The sequence below is a fragment of the Oncorhynchus tshawytscha genome, linkage group LG07, assembly GCF_018296145.1.
Source record: "Oncorhynchus tshawytscha isolate Ot180627B linkage group LG07, Otsh_v2.0, whole genome shotgun sequence".
NCBI lineage: Eukaryota > Metazoa > Chordata > Actinopteri > Salmoniformes > Salmonidae > Oncorhynchus > Oncorhynchus tshawytscha.
Window position 1 is genome coordinate 30,926,306 of NC_056435.1, and position 24,068 is coordinate 30,950,373.

The window sequence follows — 24,068 nt, forward strand, 5'->3', positions numbered from 1 at the left end:
GCTCTGACGCTCGTTGGATATGGCATGGCCTGCAAACTATTACAAACTACAAAGGTAAACCCAGCCGCGAGCTGCCCAGTGACGGGAGCCTACCATACGGGCTAAATGCCTTTTATGCTTGCATCGAGGCAAGCAACACTGAAGCATACATGAGAGCACCAGCTGATCCGGACGACTGTGTGATCGCACTCTCCGTAGCCGATGGAAGCAAGACCATTAAACAGGTCAACATTCACAAGGCCGCGGGGCCATACGGATTATTAGGACGTGTACCCAGAGCGCTGACCAACTGGCAAGATCTGGGGACCCATGCCAAACCTTTTCAATCTCCTGAGGGGGAATAGGCGTTGTTGCACCTTCTTCCCAAATGTCTTTGTGTGTTTGGACCATGATAGTTTGTTGGTGATGTGGACACCAAGGAACTGGAAGCTCTCGACCTGCTTCACTACAGCCCCGTCGATGAGAATTGGGGTGTGCTTGGCCCTCCTTTTCCTGTAGTCCACGATCATCTCCTTTTTCTTGATCATGTTGAAGGAGAGGTTATTATCCTGGCACCACACTGCCAGGTCTCTGACCTCCTCCCTATAGGCTGTCTCATCGTTATCAGTGGTCACTGTTGTGTCGTCTGCAAACTTAATGATGGTGCTGCAGTCATGCTTGGCCATGCAGTCATGGGTGAACAGGGAGTACAGGAGGGGACTGAGCACGCACCCCTGAGAGGCCACCGTGTTGAGGATCAGCGTGGCAGATGTGTTGTTACCTACCCTTTCACATGGGGGCGGCCCAGGGTCCTAACCTTAGTGATAAGCTTTGAGGGAATTATTTGAACGCTCAACTGTATTCAATTAATACCATTCTCACATCGCTGTTCCTTTTGTCCAGGTGGAAAAATGCAATGTAGAGTGCAATAGAGATTGCACTTGATTTGAATTAAACTCTACTGTACTGTACCGTGCTGTCAAACTTGTGAGACTGACTAAATCTTTTGACATTTACATTTTGGGCTTTTAGCAAACGTTCTTATCTAGAGCTACTTATGGTCAGTGCATTCAACTAAGGTAGAACCAAATATCACAGTCATAACAAGAAACACATTTCTGTAACCGTTACTGAGAATGTTATTGTAGTTGAAGTGTTCTGCTATTTTTTTCTGTTGGTCTGAAAACTTTGAACATGATCATTGCCAGTTCTAAAGCTTTTGAAAAAGTTAACATAAGTGCATGTGACAAATGGGAGTAATAATACATATTCCATAATTCAATCTCGGGTGGCAGTGTAGCCTAGTGGTTAGAGTGTTGGACTAGTAACCGGAAGGTTGCAAGTTCAAACCCCCGAGCTGCCAAGGTACAAATCTGTCATTCTGCCACTGAACAGGCAGTTAACCCACTGTCCCTAGGCCGTCATTGAAAGTAAGAATTTAGTCTTAACTGACTTTACCTAGATAAAAAATCTTAATTTTGCTCCATTTTCCTTTTTTTTTTTTTAAGCAATGTGATATAATAATGCTTTCTTCATTTACATGTATATATACGGTTGAAATTTGCCCATAGAAACAATGACCAAAAAATAAGTATTTTCAAGGTCAGTCAAATATGTATTTTAAATGTCCGGAAAATATGGATTTTCAACATCCGAAATAAAAGTATTTTTAACATCCGGAAAAGATGTATGTTCAACTTTCATCCAGAGACGAAAATGAACATAATTTCAACGTTAGAAAATACGCATTTTCAACGTCATTTTGCTAACTGGGAATCGATTGTGTAGACTATGTTCAAGTTTAAAGTCAGTAACTATGTAGCCTAGCCTATCAACAACATCAGCTCATTCATTCCAGCCTGGTCTCATAGGCTAGACAGAACATAGTAAATGTAAATCAAGGACACTTAAATTAGTATTATATGTTACGTTTGCTATGGTTACAAAGACAGATGGTTACTTAATAAGGCAAAAACGAAAGAACGGTGTTTGGTCGGGTGGATGGGTGGACGTATATACAAAGGTTGCGAGTTCGAATTTCATCTTGGACAACTATAGCGTTGTAGCTAATTAGCAACTATTTACTACTTTTTACCTACTTTGCATGTTAGCTAACCCTAACCCTAATCTTAAGAAACCCTTTAAAATAACTACTAAACTTAACCCTAACCCCTAGCCTAGCTTACATTAGCCAGCTAGTTAATTTTAGCAACCTAGCCAGAATTCGTAACATGTCATACATTTGACATATTTGTAACATAGTGTACGTTTTTCTAATTTTCTAAATATTGTACATTTAGTAAATTCGTAACATATAATAAATATTAAGATATACCAAGTATTGGAGAATAACGTACAAAATCATACGAAATGCTCTGAAACCAGGTTGTTCATTCGAGTTTCTACAATCACTATGTTGGAAAGACCGACAGAGAAAAAAAAAAGACTGACAGAGGCATTTCGAGGGTGTCCGCTCGGCTACGCAACGCTGGGATAATAATACAATAAAACGTCAACATAATGAGATTGTATCTCGAACATACCTTTGGCAGCGTGCATGGTGAATGCCCACGACGTTCGTAAGACAAAATGCTCAACAGGTAGTCAACTCAGTTAGGTCCCACAAAAGCGGCTTGCGAAGCAGCAGAGACTATCTCTCTAACGTTACCTAAAAACCCGTTTCTGTTTTGTAAATTGATTTTAATTGATGGCTTGCGAAACACCGTTCCGCCCACGTTCCCGTTGACGAAGATTCTATCAGTAGCAAACTTTTAGTGTAAACCAACAAAATGTATTCTCCATAGTGAGGGTATTTTTACTGACAATCGAGTGGGCACAAACCATTCTTCTGTGTCAACGGAGCTGAAAGACTGCATAAGTGCATGCCAAGTCATGCGCTACTGTATCTGTCCTGCGACATTTGAACGTTACGAGCTGTCCCCGTCGATCAAGCATCCACAAGTGCGAAAATCCAAGCGTGTAAACAGAATTGGCTTGTAATACAGTGTCTGGTAAGGTTGACCTGTGAACATGAATCTCGTGTCACAAACACACACTGTCTTGTAACTGTTGCTGTAATTTAACATACATCAACTAAACTAAAATGTTATTACCTTATAGAAAATTTGGCACACACAAAAAAATGGTCGACTAACGCTGATAGAAAGATGTCAAATGATCCCCCAAATCTTTCTCTCATGTTCATCAGTTACCCCACTTGATAGCAGATTTTCTGGATATAGGAATCAAGACTGAATAGGGTCAGAAGTAGTTTAAATACATGATCCTCATATGTTGCCTACCAGTTATTCCATTTAAACAATATATATATTTACTGTGTAATACATGTTCATTTATTACAAATGTTTGTACCTTGCATTTTGCATATTTTGAGGGAATTTAAAGACTTGCCTTAGATATAGATGTGTGATCACATGCAATTACACATTAAATACGTATTGATGTAGAGTCAGAAGCTGCTTGCCGTTAATTGCAGTGATTATTTTATTAAGCAGCCTAAATATTATCTATATAAATGGTAATTCTCTCTTTACATAAATCTCTACCTTCTTTACGTCACTGAACCAAATTGTATAAGAACCGATCACGTGGGGCCACGTGTAAGGTCCGTGTAGGCTACATTTGAACCGTTTCAGGGTTTTGGGAAACACTTTCGTAAGCACACTGATCATTATAGCTCCTCCCTTGGTGATCTTCTGTCGAGTGGCGAGTATATATACAGACAGTAATAAGAGATGGACATGATGCTCTATTTCTTGACTCCGCATCTGTCACGCATTGTCTTTCAATTCATAAGATGTCGTATGTTGCAATCACCGGGAAGACACATGTGGAAGAGCCACTGCAATGCCACAATATTGCTTTGGTAAAGAATAACGAGTTTCATTTAGTTCAAGTCAATGGTACATGGAAACGCAAAACGGTAAAGAATTTGAATAAAAACTTGAAAGGTCGAGTATCAGCTGCCAAAATGTGAGTAAAACTTTTATGAAAATATAATTAAGGTCTGCAATTGATTAAAATGAATAAAAACGTTATACGGTTTAAAAGGTATAACAAATCTGGTTTATGGTTTATACATCTAAATTCGTTCTTTCTTAGATCCACTAGACAGTGATATACAGTGAATATTTCTTTCACCATGTGAAGAGTTGTCACGATGTTTACCCATCCAGACAACACTATCATAGTCATTTGCAAGCACATTTCTTCCACATTATTTAGTTACCACCACAGAAAAGTGAAATGGTGTGAAGTTACATTTACCCCCGGGCTTTGTGCTCCAAACATATACTGTACAATCTGGCAACTCAAACAAATACATCATGTTCCAGCTATGAGAGCACCACGGAGCAAGGCACCTCCTGGACAGTGATCAGTCCCATCGTCTTCACCTACAAGGTGATTGAGTCCCTGGGCCTGCTGGACCCCAGCAACGACACCCTGCTCCTGGGCCACATCAGGGACCCCCAGCAGCAGGAGGCCCTGAGGAGCAGCATCAGCACCAAGCCCCTGAGGCGCTTCGTGGTCATGGACCAGACCGTCTACAACCTCTATGGCTGCCAGCTCACAGACTACTTTGAGGCTCGTAATGTTCTCTACAGGATCCTGCCCTTGACCACCACAGAGGAAAACAAGTCCATGGAGCTGGTGATGAAGATCCTGGAGGAGGTCCATAAGTTCTCCCTGGACAGACGCACAGAGCCCATTATTGCTATTGGTGGAGGGGTCTGCCTGGACATCGTGGGCCTGGCGGCTTCCCTCTACAGGAGACGCACCCCCTACATCCGTGTCCCTACCACCCTCCTCTCCTATGTCGACGCCAGCGTGGGGGCAAAGACTGGGGTGAACTTTGCCAACTGTAAAAATAAGCTGGGTGGCTACATCCCCCCAGTGGCTGCTTTCCTAGACCTGTCCTTCATTCAAACAGTTTCCCGAAGACACATCTCCAATGGGCTGGCCGAAATGTTAAAGGTAGAGTAGCGATGCCTGACAGCAAACACATATGGCTTGGATATATGACTGTACATGAACTTAAAAATAGAATCCTTCATTAAACAAAAAACAAAAGCGGTCACCCCTGCCTGTGTTTTGGTAAAAAAGCTGAGGGATGTAACCACTCGCAGATTCATAGACCCGGCTATGGATGCAAGGACTGGCCATCCATGATATCAAACGTGTAGTTTTAACCATGTTTTGAGGCTATACAGTGTTTTGTTGATATTTACATTGTTTACAAACATTGGAGCTTGCATTTTCGGCTCTGATGGGTTATGACAGTTGAACTAAGCTCATGAAGCATTTTTAAGTTATCTTCTTTAACAAAAATCAATGGGTATATATACTTATACAAAGTCCAAAAATGTATGTAACAACTAAAGATTTTAGCTTTAAGATACAATAATGTGCTATCTGACTTTATACTGTAGAGAGCAATATATTCTTAGAGAATATGTTCATGCTCATTTGGCTCTGTAGATCTGATTTATGTACTATTTCATGTAAATGTAATGTAAACATATGGCCCTACAGATGGCCTTGATGAAACACAGAGGTCTCTTTGAGCTGTTGGAGACCCACGGTCCGTTCCTGTTGGACTCCAAGTTCCAGTCTGACAGCGGTCTTCATGGGGACAACAAAGACGCTGCCTCCGTGTCCACGCGCGTGGCCATAGAAGCCATGCTAGAGGAGCTGGCCCCCAACCTGTGGGAGGACGATTTGGACAGACTGGTAGACTTTGGTCACATTATCAGCCCAGAGCTGGAAATGGTACAGTAGAATCAATTATGTTCCTCTGCACCTTAAATAACCACAAAGCCAAATATTTACATGATCTACTGCATGTAACTGGGTTTGAACCATTATGTCACCCTGTCACGTTTGTCACCTCTTGTTCCATTTTGAGTGTAACTATGTGCCAAATGAGCATGGTGTCAAGTTTACTCACGCCTGTTCATGTTAGCTTGTGACTAGAAACGGTGTGGCTCTGTGCAACACTCCACTCTAGAGAGCTGTGCATGGATATAGTACTGAACGCTGAACACTGACCCTCTTGATTGCAGAAGGTGCTCCCATCCTTGCTGCACGGAGAGGCGGTCAACATCGATATGTCCTACATGGTGTATGTGGCCCATGAGAGAGGCCTCATGACAGAGGAAGAAAAGCTGCGGATTATAGGCTGCATGGTGGGGCTGGAGCTGCCTGTGTGGCATCAGGACGTTACTTTGGCACTGGTGCAGCACTCACTTTGTGAGAGGCTGAATCACTCTGGTGGACTGGTCAGGATGCCTCTACCCATTGGCCTAGGGCACGCAGGTAAAGGAGATAGAAATGAATTTGTCAACGAGAGTTCAGCACATTAACAAAGATTTTTTTCAATGCATATATTTTCAAAGATGGTGTTAACAATCCCGTTCCTCTCTCCATCTGCAGAGATCTTCAATGACACGGGTGATGAAAGCCTGTACAGAGCGTTTGAGAAGTGGTGTGATGAGCAGCGACTGCAGTGACCTGAACTGGTCCAAAGACTTTGTATTGCTGTACATGATTTATGTTGAATGATTGAAATGATTGGAACAAGGATGTATCATTTCTGCATGACACATTGGCACAGATATCTGGAATGCTCAACCATTTTTACATAGTTGTAGATGATATTTGTTGGTGCTGTTGATTTTTCAGATTGACTTGATTTGATTGGAAATAGCATATCCTGTCTTGTCATATTGAACAAAATCAACCTCACAGTTGTACTACTATTTTACGAAAAGGGATTTTCATCAAAACTGTATGTTTTATGACTTTGTATTGCAATTGATGTTTTTGATGTCACTTTTTCTTCACCATTAAATCATTTTTAAGAACTTAATCACTTTTGTCTTACATAATTACAAACACGTTTTTAAAGCACGATGCACTTTAATATTGCACAAAATATGTATATTGAGGCTCAGTAAATGCATTTTTTTAACTACCCCTAACTTTTCTGAAATGAAAGGCACTTGTTCCAGAGCTCCACTGATACTAAATTGTATAATGTTTTCAGCTTACCTGCCACCTAAGCTAACACAATGATACAGTACAAAAAAAAAATCACTTCATACCTCTGACCCTCGTACACGGGTCCAGCAACCACATGATTAACGCAAGTCGAGGACTGAGTGGCACAACACAATAAATAATAACATTCATATACAGGTTAGGTCAGATAAGTGGCTCAGAAGACATGAAATAGGGGAATGTGTTGGCTACATCAACTACATTATTTTATAAATGGGCTAGCTCCTACAGTCAACCATATAGTGGTCTTATAGAAAGTTACATAAGGAAATAATATTAGTAATTATAAAGTAATATTAGGGATAGTATTTCAGTACTCTGACATACAAGAACAATGCTGGCAGGTGCTCCTTCTGAGCTAAATATCTGTTTGGACTCTTCAAAATATTATCTTCATGTGCATTACAACTTTGTATGGGATAAGAGCACAGATGTAAATTATATGGTAATAGCCAGGGGAATAAAAATAAAAATCAATTAACTTAATTTAATACTTAATTGAAGACCTACTCAATAAAAAAACAACCCCCCCCCCAAAAAATCACAAAATGTTTATATTTACAGTGTCGTTTTGTACAAATATCTTCACTTTAGCTATCACCATGTAGGGAAAAAAAAGTCATTAAAAGGGCATTCATTGTTCCTGCAAGTTGTTTCTTATTTGCAAAAATAAAATTGTGGCTTTCAAACCATTGCTTCTGAATTTAATTTCAGGGTAAGAAGTATTAGCTCATCTTAAATGCTTAGTACAATGTTATTATCAGTTAATGAACAAAGTATTCCACTAAATATATATTTCTGTATGATATCATATACTGTAATAAACAAATGTTTTAAACTCTAATTTAACAAATAGTCATGACATGAGAAAAATATCAAATCTTGTCATGTTATTGTGCACTTTCTCTCAAATAATTCACCCATGAAAAGTTAATCTTATTGTACAGTAAATCTCAGCAGCCAGCTAAGGAGCAGAGTAGACTAATCTGAACCGTCAGATTTGGTTCCAGACAGAGACACAATGACATTGAAAAACAAACAAAAGCAAAAGACATAATGTCTGTAGACAAGGAAAGGAAAGCTGGAGGACATCTTAGGATGCCAGCAGAGAAGTGTCTCATGGAATAGATCAATAGCAGAACCTAGTAATAACAATCACAGTAATAACAATATGCTAAAATGTGAGTGTGACTTGAGCTCGTGGGCAGTGCTAACAACCAGGATTATTCTCCTCCATGCTTGAGCTACTGCTACGCCTGCTGCTGCTGTTGGAGGCGTCTGGAGACACTGAGGACAGAAGGGATGATATGGGTGACAGGGTGTTGTCTATTATGTCCTTCAGTTTAGTGGAGGCTTTGTTGGAGCCATAGGCCCCTGGTTCCCCTGCATCCAAAGGGCTGTCATTGAAGTGGATGGTGCCGTTGTTGAGGTCTAGTGTGGTGGTAGGGGACATGTCGGGGCCTGACTTCTGGTACAGGTCTGACGGACAGTCTCCTAGGATGGGCTCCTGCTTGATGGCTCGGGCCATCAGCTCAGAGGAGCAGAGGGAAGGGGACGGCACAACCGCAAGACCATGAGCCCGCGCCTGCATCTCCAACTCCTACACAGATACACAGAAAACACAAGAACACATAGATACTTATACTGGCTATACATTTCCAGAGGATTTAAGTAGAACTTTCTTTCTTCTCAAGGTGCCCTTGTGCTACGCTCACTGGCTCCCTCTGGTGGTGCGTACCTGTATGCGGAGCATCAGATGGCGGTTGGCATGCTCCAGCCTCCTCTGTCTAAGCTCCAGCTCCTTGGCTCTTTGCTGCTCCCTCTGCAGCTTCCTGATGTAGTCCACTGAGGCCTTCAGAATGGTGCCCTTATTCCAGCGCATGTCCCTAGGGGACCGCAGGGGACAATAGTCTACAGTCAGCACGTAGCAACTAAGCAGCTGATCCTTAAACTGCATGAACACGTACGTCCTAGGGAGGACGCCAACATTTTTGGTCGATAAACGGGGCTACTTACGGATCATTTGACTTCGGAATCAAGGTTCCAAGCTCTTTGATTCGATCGTTGATGTTGAACCTCCTCCTTCGTTCAACTACAAGGTGAAGAGAAGCAGAAAAGCAGAAAATAAGGAGTGAGTTATAATATAATGTGAGGGACACATGTATCCCAAATAACTGATTACTCCTCTTTGCCGAAGAAACTCACTTAAGTTGTGGTTGTCCTTTTTTTGTCTCTCCTTGGCCATCGCTCGGACCTCAGCTTCTGGTCGGAAGGGAAACACTTTTGAGTGGCAAGTGAAAGTGTCTTATTTCTTACCTACTCAAGATGATTACAACCCTTTTCTAGCTAAACACCATTCATGTAACCCATTGGGTATCTAAACTACATTTCTACTGATACATAGATCTCCATTTGTCAATACACACAAAATACTTTGCAGAGGCAATTGTAAATAACTGCCTTTAATATCACAGAAATATCCAATCTGAATCCCCACTGAATCCCCACTGAATCCCCACTGACATTTTAGTTCAGGTACGTTAATGAGCCACCATGAAAATAGTTGAATAATGTGTTTCAAAAAAGGAAATAAACAATCGTTTGAAAATGTGAAAATCTAGTGACAACGTACCAACTGGAAAGCCCTCAGGCCTTTGGTAGTTGTCAAACTGGCCACAGGATGCAGTCTTGTCAAGTATGTTCATCATGCCAGGAGCTTAAGTATTGGTAAATTATTTGTCATTTTTATTTTATTTATAGCTAACAGTATGTTATGCATTTTACAAATTGCACACAATATTGACGCATATATGCTTCTTTAACTGTTAGTATTAGCATATCATTAGTATACTATTGGTACATCACTACGATGGTTTCATAAACAAAGTTTTTTTTTTAAAGATCTATTTGTGATTTGACAGGGTTGACAATATTTAATATGGAGATGCTTGGCTGATGGTGTCGTGTAAATAACTGGTTGTACTCGGCAGACCAAAAACATACCTGAGAATTCCCTTTTTATGTTGGATAAACTACCAGGGCAGGCGTTACTGCTGGTAAGTCCGTGGTTTCCATACATGTCCAGAAGGTTACCAGATACAGGGAGCTGAAGAAAGGAACAGAGCATTCAATGATTGCAATGCAACATGTATTGATATTCTAAAGCATGCAAAGCTGTAGTTCCTTTTCAGTAAATGTGTTGTGTACCTTCCTGAAGATTAGAGTGATTGCTATTGCACTTTAACATTTGAAAAAGTTGTTATGTATTGGGAAGGATGTAAATTTACGGTATTTGTAATCTGGAGTCCGGGGTCCATAAAGCCAAGAATATCATCATTATAACTTGTTTCCAAGCTAATAATGTCATCGATGACATCGTCCATCTGTAATAATAAAACAAAAACATTATAAACCAACCTAAAGTACCAGATTTGTATTCAAGTGATGTTCTGATAGACAACATTGAAAAATGTACCAGAAATCTATATGTATTTTGAACCCAGTTCGCCATATTCCTGAATAAATCCATTGTGAGATCAAAATGAAAGAAAAGAAACAGTGGAAATGGTACATGCATTGGATCTCTGTGTCCTCTCTTTTATGCCTACCTCCTTCTCACAGTTTGAGGTGAGGGTCAGCAGGGCCATGGGGCTGTTGGGGGCAGTGCTGCCTGGGCCGGGGGGCATCCCGTGCTCTGGGGGTTGGCTGTGGCACTGCAGGCTGCTGGCCTGGCTGCCAGGCTTACCCCCGAGGGTGTTGGACAGGTACTGCCTCACCTGCTGCCTTTGGGCCTGCTGGATGTGATACTTGGTGGGGTTCTCCAGATGGGTCTGCACCTTGGTGGGGGGGAAATGAGAGACGTTGGAAGACGGCGGAAAATGTTTCCAACGTTAGTTTCGTTCAGTGTCGGTAATGAGGTTCCTGGGGTTAGACCATCTCATCCTATGGAAACGTATAGTTACCCAGTGAAATGTGGCTTTGCTCTTTGTAAAATGTCTCACAATAAAGATCTGTGAGATTCTGTGGATTGATCTTCAGACTTGAATGCATGTCTGAAGAGCAACACATGGATTGTACAATCATAAACAATAAACCAAACCTTTTCAATCACAGCCTCTAGTTATATGTCCCTTTCTTTCTTTTACTCAATGACAGTGAATTACACAGTGCACCGAGGACAATGTCATGAATACAATGCATTTATTTATGTTTGTACAAATATAGTACATGCATAAATATGACATTATACTAATACAAGTGACACTAACACTCATAGCAATACTACATACTGATAGAAAACCAAACCCCCCAAAAAAACAGTTGGTAATGGTAAAACTCACCTGGTAATGGCTGTATTCAAGCATCTCCAACATATTGTAATTTGTATGCTAGTATGTATCAGATATCCCTTTTGTCTGGACAGTCAACTGTGTGAATACAAGGCTACCATGTGCAAACAAGAGGACAGGCTTGATCAGTTTAACTTATTAAAGGCAAACCCCTAATTAGTTATACAAGTTTGGAGACAGGGGGAGGGTACTAGGGCTCATCCTCTCTATGTTGTGTTGTTCTAGCTAAACTACGAATTTATGTCTTCACAGCGTTCATTTGACGTCAACGACTCCATCTCACAAAGGACTCTTTCTGCTAGTGGGTTACTAGTTTCCAAATTGAAACTCGCTCCCGGCTAACTAACGTTTCATCTTTAGTTCTGCTCATCTAGTATAAAACATTATTTTTTTCTGAGAACCCGGAATACAATTGACACCACTGTTCCATTACAAACATTGCGTAACAAAAAGATTAATCCAAAAATGTAGCAGGATTTTTAGAACAGACCATCCCACTACCAACTTTTGGATTGGTGTTGCGTGTTAAACCTAGTCTCCCAGTGGTTCCCAAATGGTGTGCCAGGATCCACTAGTCTACTAAGTCATAGCCAGTTTCTAGTTAGTCTGCAGCTTAAGAGTTGACTAGGGTTAAAAAGAATAGGGGATCACAAATCCAGTTTAAAATGGATCACAGGCATGGCACAAAAGTAGAATCACTGCTGGTTTGACACCTTAGGAATATGACATTATCAGAAACAAATATTACTGTTTAATTAGGAAGATGAATATATGTCAATACAGTTTAATAGTTGATCTAGACCATTAGACATGTATGCCAATAAAGTTCAACCCTGCTTAGAAAAGTTTATCTGGCTTTCAGAAGACACGTGCCCATTCATGTTTCCAAAACCATGTCAAATATGAAAAAATAAAAAGACACTAAGTAGTTGTATCTAACACAAGGGCTAACTGTACTGTATATAAATCAGTTGAGATCCCTATCAACCGAGAATATTATCTCATCCTCACACCCTTGTACAGGAAGATCATTTGTTTTGACAGATTTTGGTCTGTCTCTACATGTTCAAGCTATGAGCAGAGTGCCAACTGGGATATCCACAATGCAAAAAAACTAAAAAAGTTATTAGCTCATTTATAGAGCTATTCATTTATACATTTTTAGTATAGACAAGTGTGTTGCTAAAATTGTTAGAAAAATCTTTACATTCTCAAATCATACCAAAAATCCTCCCTAAAATCCACTACCAGAAATGTTAAGCTCACAACTGACCATTCTATTTTAACAAAGCTGGCCCATTATTCTGGGGCAGTCATTTAGTTAAAACGGCAGGGGTCATACCTGGAGCCAACACCTGTGATGCAGAGCAACCTGGTCTCAGAGCAAAACAAATGATACTTTACTCAAATTCATGCCATTCCATAGAGTACCACAGTATGTGTCATAATACCCATAAAACCTAGGAGTCAAACAAGGAAATGGTTCCAATCGTTTTCCCACCATACAATTTTCTCATAGGAGATTTTAGAAACACTTACAATAACGGCTGTGTTTCGAGTAGGCTTACTCTGGCGTGGCATTTTGATAACCGTGTAAATCTCTCTAGGACAAGGTGACTTTTATCAATATATTTGCCTGTATCCACAAGGCAAACATAACTTATTTTAAGTGTTTCTAAAATTCCCTATGGGAAAAACTAATGGTGGAAAAACGATTGGAACCATTTCCTGTTTGACCGCTAGGTTTTATGGGTATAATGACACCTCCACTATGGGGCTCTACTTTGAATGAAATGTTACTTTATCTTAGGTTACATTACATTGGCTTACTAATGAAATAATGGTTGTACAATATAATACGAATTGCAGGATGTATAGTATCCTACGTCTTGATTGTTTAATATGATATATTATGTTTGACTGCTTTAGTGTGATATATTACGCTCTACTGCTTTAGTATGATATGCTAGGGGGTAAGGTTAGGGTTAAGGTTAGGTTTAGGAGTAAGGTTAAAAGGTTAAGGTTAGGTTAGGGGAAGGGTTAGTTAACATATAAAGTAGTTGCAGAGTAACTAAAAAGTATAAAGTAGTTGCAAAGTTGCTGAAATGCTGATATTGTCCATGATGAGATTAAAAAACGCAACCTTTGTGTTGCTAGACAATAGCGTTATATACCAACCCATCCATCCGGACCAACCAGCCTCCTTTTGTTTTTGCCTTACGTAACCTATGTTCATACCAAACGCAATATATCATACTAATTTGGGTGTCCCGGATTTACGTAGGCCAATGTAATGTTATCTAACGTAAAGTAACATATCATACTAAATGGAGTGGCATGAATTTTTGTCAAATATAATACGTTTTGCAGAGAACTGTGCAGAGCGCTGTAGCTAAGCCTATCCTAGTCTAATGTTGCAGACAACTCCTCCCTCTCGCGCCTAACATTTGTAATTAGACTCTCTTCTCGATCTACCTGTCAAAAACACCTTGTACCCTTAAGCGCATACAGTGGGCTGCTAGACATTGCTTTCACATAATATGGGATTACTTGCCCTTTGAGCCATGCACACCATATGCTACATGAGTTGAGATGTAGTTCTTAGAAATAACCTTGAAAAAAGAGACCTGAACCTTGAAAATAAAAATGGAGATCCATAACATTAACATTGAATGTCCTTTTCTAATCTAGGAACTGCTGTTTAGCAACCTGTTCAACGCTGTACACCATTACATCAAAAGGACCAACATTGTTCTGAATGGGTGTAAACTGAGAATGTACATTTTTACTCTTGGGAGAAGATAATTACATTATTTGCCAGTCAACAGTAAATGTGTATTTCTCTGACAGAAAATTCCAAAGAGATGAGGATACAAGACACTAAACTTCTTGTCGAGACATGCATATTTCATTACATACTACCAATTACATACTCATGTAACTGACTAGAGGAGCATTCAAAAGGATGATGCTAACAGTGCCAGTTCTCAGAACAATTCCACAGATGTGGTCTATGAATGAGGTGACGAAGTTGGCGAACGAACTGCTTAGCCATGAGTCCAAATTGATGAGGATCCTCACATGAGATAAAGCGATATCAATAGCCCTCTCACAAACATGATGGATTAACATACCCCAAACCCTAAACATAGAGAGCCCAGCTAACAGATCTAGGGAGAGCAATGTTACCCGTAATGTTATCCGTAATGTTCCCCTAATGTTTGAGTGTCCAGTTTTCCGTTAGTTAGGGTAACATAAAACATTCTGAGAACCTTTTTTAGCATGTTTTAGTGTTAAAGGTAGGAGAACATTCCCTTAATCCCAAACATAATTTATCTAGAACGTGGTTACAACAGTAATGCTCTAGGCAACTTTTATGGGACTTTGCAAGAACATTCATGTGTCCAGTATTCTGAGGGTTCGGAGAATATTCCCTAGCCACTCTCCCAATAATGTATATCTCTAGGACGTGTTTATTGGGCTAGTGATAGTTATGCCCTGTCCAGAAGAAACCCTAACCCCTTCTCCCTAGGCACGTGTAGATCTGAAACAACTTGATAGGTGTAAGCAATAGGGTGAATGCACTATGAATTAAATCTCAGCTCTGTTAAAAGTACACTCAATAAAATATTTTATTGATCAAAGTGATTCAGGAGTATCATTAAAACAGGTTAATATGCCCCTCCAACATTAAACAACTATACAGAAAGCCCCTAAAATAGCAGAAATAAGTACTGTGAACTAAGAGGCTATAAGATCAAATCCCAGGTCAGGATATGTTGAATAATAATTACTAATTGAACATGCATAATGTAATAATGTATGTCAAAGTGTGTCAAACATGTAAGTTGAAAACAATGTATCTTATAAACACTGTGCGTATGAGTATCCCTAACCTGAAAAACAGACAAAGAGCTGTGAATCGATCAGTGATTCGCCAATCAGGGCCTTGTTTGGCTCAGCAACAGTAATAAGACGTGATGTGCATTTATTTATTTTTGGACACAAATGTTCTTGCAATGTTCACGTGTCTAGAACATTAATATCTTATGTTCTGTGTATATGTTTGGTGGGACATTGATAGAATATTTTCCTAACTCTTGTACCCTTGTACACATGAATGTTCTTGCAATTTTCCCATGAAACATGTCTAGAACATTAATAACTTAAGTTCTGAGAACATGGTAACCACGTTTTGGGTAAGTTCTATTTGACATTAAGGTAATGGTCTCTTGGAAACATTTCAGGCATGCCACATTAGTGACCTAATGAGACTCTTAACTTCTTGAGGTATATGGGGCAGCATTTTCACTTTTGGATAAATAGCGTGCCCAATTTCAACTTCCTGCTACTCATGCCAGGACTATAAGATATGCATATTATTAGTAGATTTGGATAGAAAACACTCTGAAGTTTCTAAAACTGTTTGAATCATGTCTGAGTATAGCAGAACTTATGTCGCAGGCAAAACCCCGAGGACTAACCGTTCAGAATTTTGTTTTTGTTGGTCTCTGTCTGTTCATTGGCAAATGAGTTCTGAGTTCTCATTGGCAAATGATATTTCTTAGGAACTTGTTTTCAGTTCCTACCGCTTCCACTGGATGTCCCCAGTCTTTGGAATTTGGTTGAGGTTATTAACTTGTGCAATAAAGAAGTAGGCCATCTAGGAACTGGGTAACACTGTTGAGAGTGCGCAAGACGTGAAAAGTAGCGTTGGTTTGTTGTCTTCCTGTATTGAACACAGATAGACCAGTCTACAATTTGATCGATTATTAATGTTTAAAAATACCTAAAGTTGTATTACCAAAGTAGTTTGAAATATTTTGGCAAATTTTATAGGCAACTTTTGAAATATTTTGTAGTGATGTTGCGTTTTTTGGAAGCTGTTTTTTTCTGGATCAAACGCGTCAAATAAATGGACATTTGGATATATATGGACGGAATTAATCGAACAAAAGGACCAATTGTGATGTTTATGGGACATATTGGAGTGCCAACAAAAGAAGCTTGTCAAAGGTAATGCATGTTTTATATTTTATTTCTGCGTTTTATGTAGCGCCTGCAGGGTTGAAATATGCTACCCTCTTTGTTTACTATTGTGCTATCATCAGATAATAGCTTCTTATGCTTTCACCGAAAAGCCTTTTAAAAATCTGACATGTTGGCTGGATTCACAACGAGTGTAGCTTTAATTGAGTATCTTACATGTGTGATTTAATGAAAGTTAGATTTTTATATAATTTTTTATTTATTTGCCGCGCTGCATTTTCCCTGTTTTTTGCCCAAGTGGGACGCAACCGTCCCCTATACCATAAGAAGTTCATCTTGATATAGTGTGTGTGTCAGGAGTGTGCGCTAGTGGGTTGGAATAAACTTTTGAACCTGCTTTGTCTTGGTCGATAGGATGAGATTCAGTTTATAACCAATGTAAACTGTTGTACATTGTTCTATGGGTAGCGTGCTCCGAGAATAAATACGATTATCTTATTTTGACAAGACTGGTCTCTGTCTATTTTATGCAAATAAGAATCTTACAAATTCTTAGAAACGGACAGAGTGATTTTAATTGAATTGGTTAATGAACACGTATAGGAATTATGAAATTCCCTTGACAATTGGTCCTTCGAGCGGATTTCCAAACCTGTCTCTGTCGTCCGAAGGTAGTATGCCCGAAAACCGTGCATGGGCGGGTCTTGACCCATTATTTAAAGACCTGGCCTCTGAATTGGGGTTCAAAGAACAGGCCTGTGTATGTATATATATATATATAAGGTCGACAGAGACGGTGACGGAATCTCACAAACATTGCTTTTCCCAGTCTGCAGGACGACGGTATTCTCGGATTTGGGGGGAATGATTTAAGTTCAATATTTTTTTTAGAATTTATCAATAATAGGAGCTTCATTATTCCAAACAGATGAACAGGGTTTTGTATGACCGATATACACAGTTGTAACAGGTCCGCGATGACCTGAGGTAAGGTGCGCTACCATAAATAAAACTAAACTTAATAACAGAGGTCCGTTTGCCCGCGATATTAGCCGGGATACTAAATGGGTATTGTTGGGTATTGTTAGGTATTGTTAGGTAGGACGGATGGCTTGTACGATGGCTTGTGCGAATAATAACTAACAGGATAGTTTAACCTACTCAACACTTGGATAGTGTCCAAAAAGGAGGAGAGGGAAGCCCAAAGTAATGAAGTGAGATACGAGATATTAGTGTACTTTAAAAATCCTCCGACACAACCCAATAGTTGTAAGGTAAGACCTAATATCCAATCGACAACAACGCTATAGATAAAGTTTCCAGCGAAGAGAAATCATATAAATCCATACACATAGATTGTAACTAGGTAACGTTAAACAGCACATACATAGATCATATAAATATATACACCTAGATTGTGAGAGCGGTAGAAAGTGGGAACACACACATAGAAGGTAAAAAATACATACACATAGATAGTGATTAATACCATAACTACTAGTAACGGCAATGATTTATCAAACATGGGTAGTAATCCTCAAAGGAGGTCCCAGGATTAACGGGAGACCAGCGTTTTATGGAGCAGAAAGAAAAAGAGAAGATGTTTCAATTGCAATAAGACAGGACATCTCGCCCTGGAGTGCAATACTCCCTGCAAACATTGTGACAGGTTAGGACATAAACACCGAGATTGTAATTTAACTAAGGGGAAGGTCAGGCGCGACAAATCGGGAGAAAAAGAGAGAGTCAGAAACAACGAAAGCGAGATTAATGAGAATTCTCGCTGGGGAAGAGCTTGAATCTTAATTTGGGCTATTTTTTGGGAATTGTCTCGGTGTCGGAATTTGCGACTACAGACAATTATAATAATAGGGTTGTTGGCGGGGAGGCTCCGTCATTCAAATAAGGGATGGTGGTTCAGTGTTTAATGGAACGTTCTCTAAAGTTCTCACAGCATGACATCTTTATTGGGATAACTGGAAACCATGACTTGGAGTGGAGAAGAGGCCTCCAGATTGCGATAGAGAGGTGAAGTACACACAGGGGAAGTGCCCTGCGGCCTGGCAGAAATATGAAGCGATTTCAGTGCCAACAGAAATTGTTTTTGAAAAAAATATATTCAACTTCTTAGATATATTCAGATTCAGTTTTCAAATTCAGTTCTCTAAATGTAGTTTCAAAACCAGAGACAACATCCTGGTACTTTGTCAGCCAGGAAAGGTAGAGGAGAACAGATAGAATCAAACACTCACTGTGGTCAACAGAAGCTTCTGGCGGTTTCTAAAGCCAATGGGGCATGTTTAATTTATTTTCCTGCTATGAACTTGGCTCTAGCATTTGAACCGTTTTGGCTATGAAGCTAAGACTCTCTGGAACATGGACGTGCCTTCTATTTCCGTCTATGGTGATCACAGGTGGTGTTAGGAGTGCCACAACAACAAAAAATGGCCCACATAAGACTATAGTTGAAATGCAATTGTCATGGCCCTTCCACGCCTTATTTAATCTTGCTCTTGACACTAACTGGGTTCGAACCAGGTCTCCTGCATGTCGAGAACTGTGTTAGCAGAGCCGGGATGATAGACCGAAAATGATCAACACCACCATATCGATCACTTAATATGAATATATGTAGCCTTAGAAAGGTTCATGAAATCAATAATAAGGTTCATGAAATCAATAACTTGCTAACATCAGATAACATGAATAAATTAGCCATTTATGAAACTCATTTAGATAATTCGTTTGATTATACAGCAGCAGCAATACAAGGATATAACATCTGTAGAAGAGACAGGATTGCTTATGGTGGGAGATGTTGCTATATATATTTAGAGCCATACCCCATATCCCCTTGGGATAAGTAAGTAAGTATCTAAATAATATGTGGGAAATGCTTGATAGCGTATGAGATACAAACAGAGAGGTATACTTTCTTGGGGACCTTAACATTGACTGGTTTTCATCAAGCTGTCTACACCAGAGGAAGCTTCAGTGCCTGTAATCTGTTTCAGGTTATTTATCAACCTACCAGGGTGTTTACAAACACTACAGGAACAAGATCAGACATGTATTGACTACATTTTTACTAATACTGTATAACTTTGTTCTAAAACTGTATCCGTAACCATTTGATGCAGTGATCATAATATAGTGGCTATATCCAGGAAAGCCAAAGTTCCAAAAGCTGGGCCTAAAATAGTTTATAAGAGATCATACACAATATTTTGCTGTGACTCTTATGTGTATCATGTTAAAAATATTTGTTGGTCTGAAGTGATTAATAAGGAGCATCCAGACGGTGCAGTTGATGAATTTATGAAATTGCTTCTTCCAATTATTGATTACCTGTTAAGAAACTGACTGTTAGAACTGTTACGGCTCCATGGTTTGATGAGGAATTTAAAAACTGTACGGTTGATGGAGAAAAAGGAAGTGGCTAATAAGTCTGGTCGCATATCTGACTGTCTGACTTACTGCAAATTGAGAAACTCAAAAAAATAAGAAGAAACTGTATGAAGCCAAGATTAATGTTATAATTTTTTTTTAAATTGTTAGCGATCAATAATGACAAACCTCCTGGCATTGACAACTTAGATGGAAAGCTACTGAGGATGGTAGCTGACTCAATAGCCATTCCTATCTGTCACACTGGTCACTTTAATAATGGAACACTGGTCACTTTAATAATGTTTACATAATGTTTTACCCATTTCATACGTACAGTCGTGGCCAAAAGTTTTGAGAATGACACAAATATTAATTTCCACAAAGTTTGCTGCCTCAGTGTCTTTATATATTTTTGTCAGATGTTACTATGGAATACTGAAGTATAATTACAAGCATTTCATAAGGCCCAAACAATCAGAAAGGTGATTCATCAGAGAAAATGACTTTACCCCAGTCCAATCCCTGTACCCTTTACAGAATATCAGTCTGTCCCTGATGTTTTTCCTGGAGAGAAGTGGCTTCTTTGCTGGCCTTCTTGACACCAGGCCATCCTCCAAAAGTCTTCACCTCACTGTGCGTGCAGATGCACTCACATCTGCCTGCTGCCATTCCTGAGCAAGCTCTGTACTGGTGGTGCCCCGATCCCGCAACTGAATCAACTTTAGGAGACAGTCATGACGCTTGCTGGACTTTCTTGGGCGCCCTGAAGCCTTCTTCACAACAATTGAACGACTCTCCTTGAAGTTCTTGATGATCCGATAAATGGTTGATTTAGGTGCAATCTTACTGGCAGCAATATCCTTGCCTGTGAAGCCCTTTTTTGCAAAGCAATGATGACGGCATGTGTTTCCTTGCAGGTAACCGTGGTTGACAGAGGAAGAACAATGATTCCAAGCACCACCTCCTTTTGAAGCTTCCAGTCTGTTATTTGAAGTCAATCAGCATGACAGAGTGATCTCCAGCCTTGCCCTCGTCAACACTCACACCTGTGTTAATGAGAGAATCACTGACATGATGTCAGCTGGTCCTTTTGTGGCAGGGCTGAAATGCAGTGGAAATGTTTCGGGGGAATTCGGTTAATCTGCATGGCAAAGAGGGACTTCGCAATTAATTGCAATTAATCTGATCACTCTTCATAACATTCTGGAGAAAATGCAAATTGCCATCATACAAACTGAGGCAGCAGACTTTGTGAAAATTAAAATTTGTGTCATTCTCAAAACTTTTGGCCATGACTGTAGAGTATGTACAGCATTCTAGTCAAGTCCATCCGATTCAACTATTGCTGTACATATACCATTCTATGTATAGTTGAAGTCTGACGTTTATATACACCTTAGCCAAATACATTTAAACTCAGTTTTTCATCATTCCTGACATTTAATCTGAGTAAAGATTGCCTGTCTTTGGTCAGTTAGGTTCACCACTTTATTTTAAATGTCAGAATAATAGTGTGTGAAATGTGAAATGTCAGAATAATAGTTCAGAGAATGATTTAATTCAGTTTTAAATTCTTTCATCACATTCCCAGTGGGTCAGAAGGTTACATACACACAATTAGTATTTGGTAGCATTGCCTTTAAATTGTTTAACTTCGGTCAAACATTTTGGGAAGCCTTCCACAAGCTTCCCACAATAAGTTGGGTGAATTTTGGCCCATTCCTCCTGACAGAGCTGGTGTAACTGAGTCAGGTTTCTAGGCCTCCTTGCTCGCACACACTTTTTCAGTTCTGCCCGCAAATTTTCTGTAGGATTGAGGTTAGAGCTTTGTGATAACCACTCCAATACCTTGACTTTGTCCTTAGGCCATTTTGCCACAACTTTGGAAGCATGCTTGGGGTCATTGTCCATTTAGAAGACCCATTTGCAACCAAGATTTAACTTCCTGACTGATGTCTTGAGATGTTGCTTCAATATATCCACATAATGTTCTTTCCTCATGATGCCATATATTTTGTGGAGTGCACTAATCCCTCCGCAGCAAAGCACCCCCTCAACATGATGCTGCCACGCCCGTGCGTCACGGTTGGGATGGTGTTCTTCATCTTGCAAGCCTCCCCCTTTTTCCTCCAAACATAACGATGGTCATTATGGCCAAACAGTTCTATTTTTGTTTCATCAGACCAGAGGACATTTCTCCAAAAAATCTTTGTCCTCATGTGCAGTTGCAAATTGTAGTCTGTCTTTATGGCGGTTTTGGAGCAGTGGCTTCTTCCTTGCTGAGCGGCCTTTCAGGTTATGTCGATATAGGACTCGTTTTTACTGTGGATATAGATACTTTTGTACCTGTTTCCTCCAGCATCTTCACAAGGTCCTTTGCTGTTGTTCTGGGATTGATTTGCACTTTTCGCACCAAAGTACGTTCATCTCTAGGAGACAGAACACGTCTCCTTCCTGAGCAGTATGACGGCTGTGTGGTCCCATGGTGTTTATACTTGAGTGCTATTGTTTGTACAGATGAACGTGGTACCTTCAGGTGTTTGGAAATTGCTCCCAAGGTCTTGGCTGACTTCTTTTGATTTTCCCATGATGTCAAGCAAAGAGGCACTGAGTTTAAAGGTAGGCCTTGAAATACATCCACAGGTACACCTCCAAGTGTCTCAAATGATGTCAATTAGCCTATCAGAAGCTTCTAAAGCCTTGACATCATTTTCTGGAATTTTCCAAGCTGTTTAAAGGCACAGTCAACTTAGTGTATGTAAACTTCTGACCCACTGGAATTGTGATACAGTGAATTATAAGTGAAATAATCTGTCTGTAAACAATTGTTGGAAAAATGACTTGTGTCATGCACAAAGTAGATGTCCTAACCGACTTGCCAAACTATAGTTTGTTTACAAGATATTTGTGGAGTTGTTGAAAAACAAGTTTTAATGACTCCAACCTATGTTTATGTAAACTTCCGCCTTCATCTGTATATTTCTTAATTCCATTATTTTGCTTTTATATATGTGTGCATTGTTGTGTATTGTTAGATATTACTACACGGTTGGAGCTAGGACCACAAGCATCTCACTACACCCAGAATAACATCTGCTAAATTCATATGTGACCAATAAAATGGTACTTCATTTTTTTAAAATCTGAGCCTAGAGGAAAGTCTTTGTTCTCAGGCCTGGAGGGATCCTAAGTCATTCCGCTACCCAAGAGTGGTCTTTATTGGTTCTAACAGCAGACCTATCAGCTTGCTGCCAGCTCTTAGCAAACTGAAGGGAGAAATTGTGTTTGATCAAATAGAATGTTTTTTCTTCGTAAACAAATTAACATCAGACTTTCACCATGCTTATAGAGAAGGGCACTCAACATGTACTGCACTGACACAAATGACTGATTGGTTGAAAGAAATTGAAAACAAGAAGATTGTGGAAACTGTACTATTAGATTTCAGCGCAGCCTTTGATAATACTGACCATAACCTGTTGTTGTGAAAACGCATGTGTTATGGCTTTTCAACCTCTGCCATATCATGGATTCAGAGCTAAACTACATGACTAATTATAAGTGGGTGCCAGCTCGTGGAACAACTCATTCTAAAAGCATGGGCATTAATATGGAGTTGGTCACCCGTTTGCCGCCTCCACTGTTTTGGGAAGGCTTTCCACAAGACGTTGGAACATTGCTGCGGGGACTTGCTTCCATTCAGTCACAAGAGCATTAGTGAGGTCAGGCACTGATGTTGTGCGATTAAGCCTGGCTCACAGTCGGTGTACCAATTCATCCCAAAGGTGTTTGACGGGGTTGTGGTCAGGGCTCTGTGCAGGCCAGTCAAGTTCTTCCACACCGATCTCGACAAACCATTTCTGTTTGGACAATGCTTTGTGCACGGGAGCATTGTCATAACGTTGGAAGGATATAATTGTCTGGAATGTCATTAGATGCTGTAGAAATCAGATTTCCCTTCACTGAAACTAAGGGGCTTAGCCCTGACCATGAAAAACCACCCCATACCATTATTCCTTTTCCAACAAACTTTACAGTTGGCACTATGCATTGGGACAGGTGGCATTCTCCTTGCATCCTCCAAACCCAGATGTGTCCATTGGACTTCCAGATGGTGAAGCGTAATTCATCACTCCAGAGAATGTGTTTCCACTGCTCCACCACTTCAGCACTCAACGGGCCTGTTCTGTGAGCTTGTGTGGCCTACCACTTCATGGCGGAGCCATTGTTGTTGTTTCCACTTCACAATAACAGCACTTACAGTTGACCGGGGCAGCTCTA

General features: G+C 40.0%; 2 protein-coding genes across 3 annotated transcripts; one reads left to right on the top strand and one right to left on the bottom strand.

Moving 5' to 3' along the window:
- The first annotated feature begins 2,403 nt into the window (after positions 1 to 2,403).
- On the top strand, positions 2,404 to 6,868 carry eevs (2-epi-5-epi-valiolone synthase). 2 transcript variants are annotated; one of them, XM_024426837.2, is made up of 5 exons: positions 2,404 to 2,579; positions 4,335 to 4,974; positions 5,533 to 5,769; positions 6,063 to 6,315; positions 6,433 to 6,868. In XM_024426837.2, the coding sequence occupies exons 1-5, from the start codon at positions 2,569 to 2,571 to the stop codon at positions 6,507 to 6,509; spliced, it is 1,218 nt and encodes a 405-aa protein (XP_024282605.1). In that variant the 5' UTR covers positions 2,404 to 2,568; the 3' UTR covers positions 6,510 to 6,868. The 2 variants fall into 2 exon arrangements, with proteins under 2 accessions (XP_024282605.1, XP_024282603.1); XM_024426835.2 differs by lacking the exon at positions 2,404 to 2,579 and adding an exon at positions 3,013 to 3,972.
- A 54-nt stretch (positions 6,869 to 6,922) lies between these two features.
- LOC112255462 (microphthalmia-associated transcription factor-like) lies at positions 6,923 to 10,925 on the bottom strand. The gene is made up of 8 exons (XM_024428441.2): positions 10,663 to 10,925; positions 10,347 to 10,449; positions 10,063 to 10,165; positions 9,692 to 9,775; positions 9,265 to 9,318; positions 9,076 to 9,151; positions 8,798 to 8,945; positions 6,923 to 8,659 (listed from the first exon to the last, which is right to left on the bottom strand). Exons 1-8 carry the CDS (start codon positions 10,743 to 10,745, stop codon positions 8,270 to 8,272), a joined length of 1,041 nt encoding a protein of 346 aa, XP_024284209.1. The 5' UTR covers positions 10,746 to 10,925; the 3' UTR covers positions 6,923 to 8,269.
- Between the last annotated feature and the right edge of the window lie 13,143 nt (positions 10,926 to 24,068).

What these genes read in the sequence shown, in the direction of transcription:
- LOC112255462 (XM_024428441.2), bottom strand. Translation starts at nt 10,745, where the DNA reads ATGCCCCCCGGCCCAGGCAGCACTGCCCCCAACAGCCCCATGGCCCTG. An exon ending in GCCTGAGGGCTTTCCAGTTG is followed by an intron (nt 9,319 to 9,691) that starts GTACGTTGTCAC and finishes TCCGACCAGAAG; the next exon opens with CTGAGGTCCGAGCGATGGCC. An exon ending in ATTCCGAAGTCAAATGATCC is followed by an intron (nt 8,946 to 9,075) that starts GTAAGTAGCCCC and finishes GCGGTCCCCTAG; the next exon opens with GGACATGCGCTGGAATAAGG.
- eevs (XM_024426835.2), top strand. Translation starts at nt 3,797, where the DNA reads ATGTCGTATGTTGCAATCACCGGGAAGACACATGTGGAAGAGCCACTG. An exon ending in CGAGTATCAGCTGCCAAAAT is followed by an intron (nt 3,973 to 4,334) that starts GTGAGTAAAACT and finishes ATCATGTTCCAG; the next exon opens with CTATGAGAGCACCACGGAGC. An exon ending in GGCTGGCCGAAATGTTAAAG is followed by an intron (nt 4,975 to 5,532) that starts GTAGAGTAGCGA and finishes ATGGCCCTACAG; the next exon opens with ATGGCCTTGATGAAACACAG.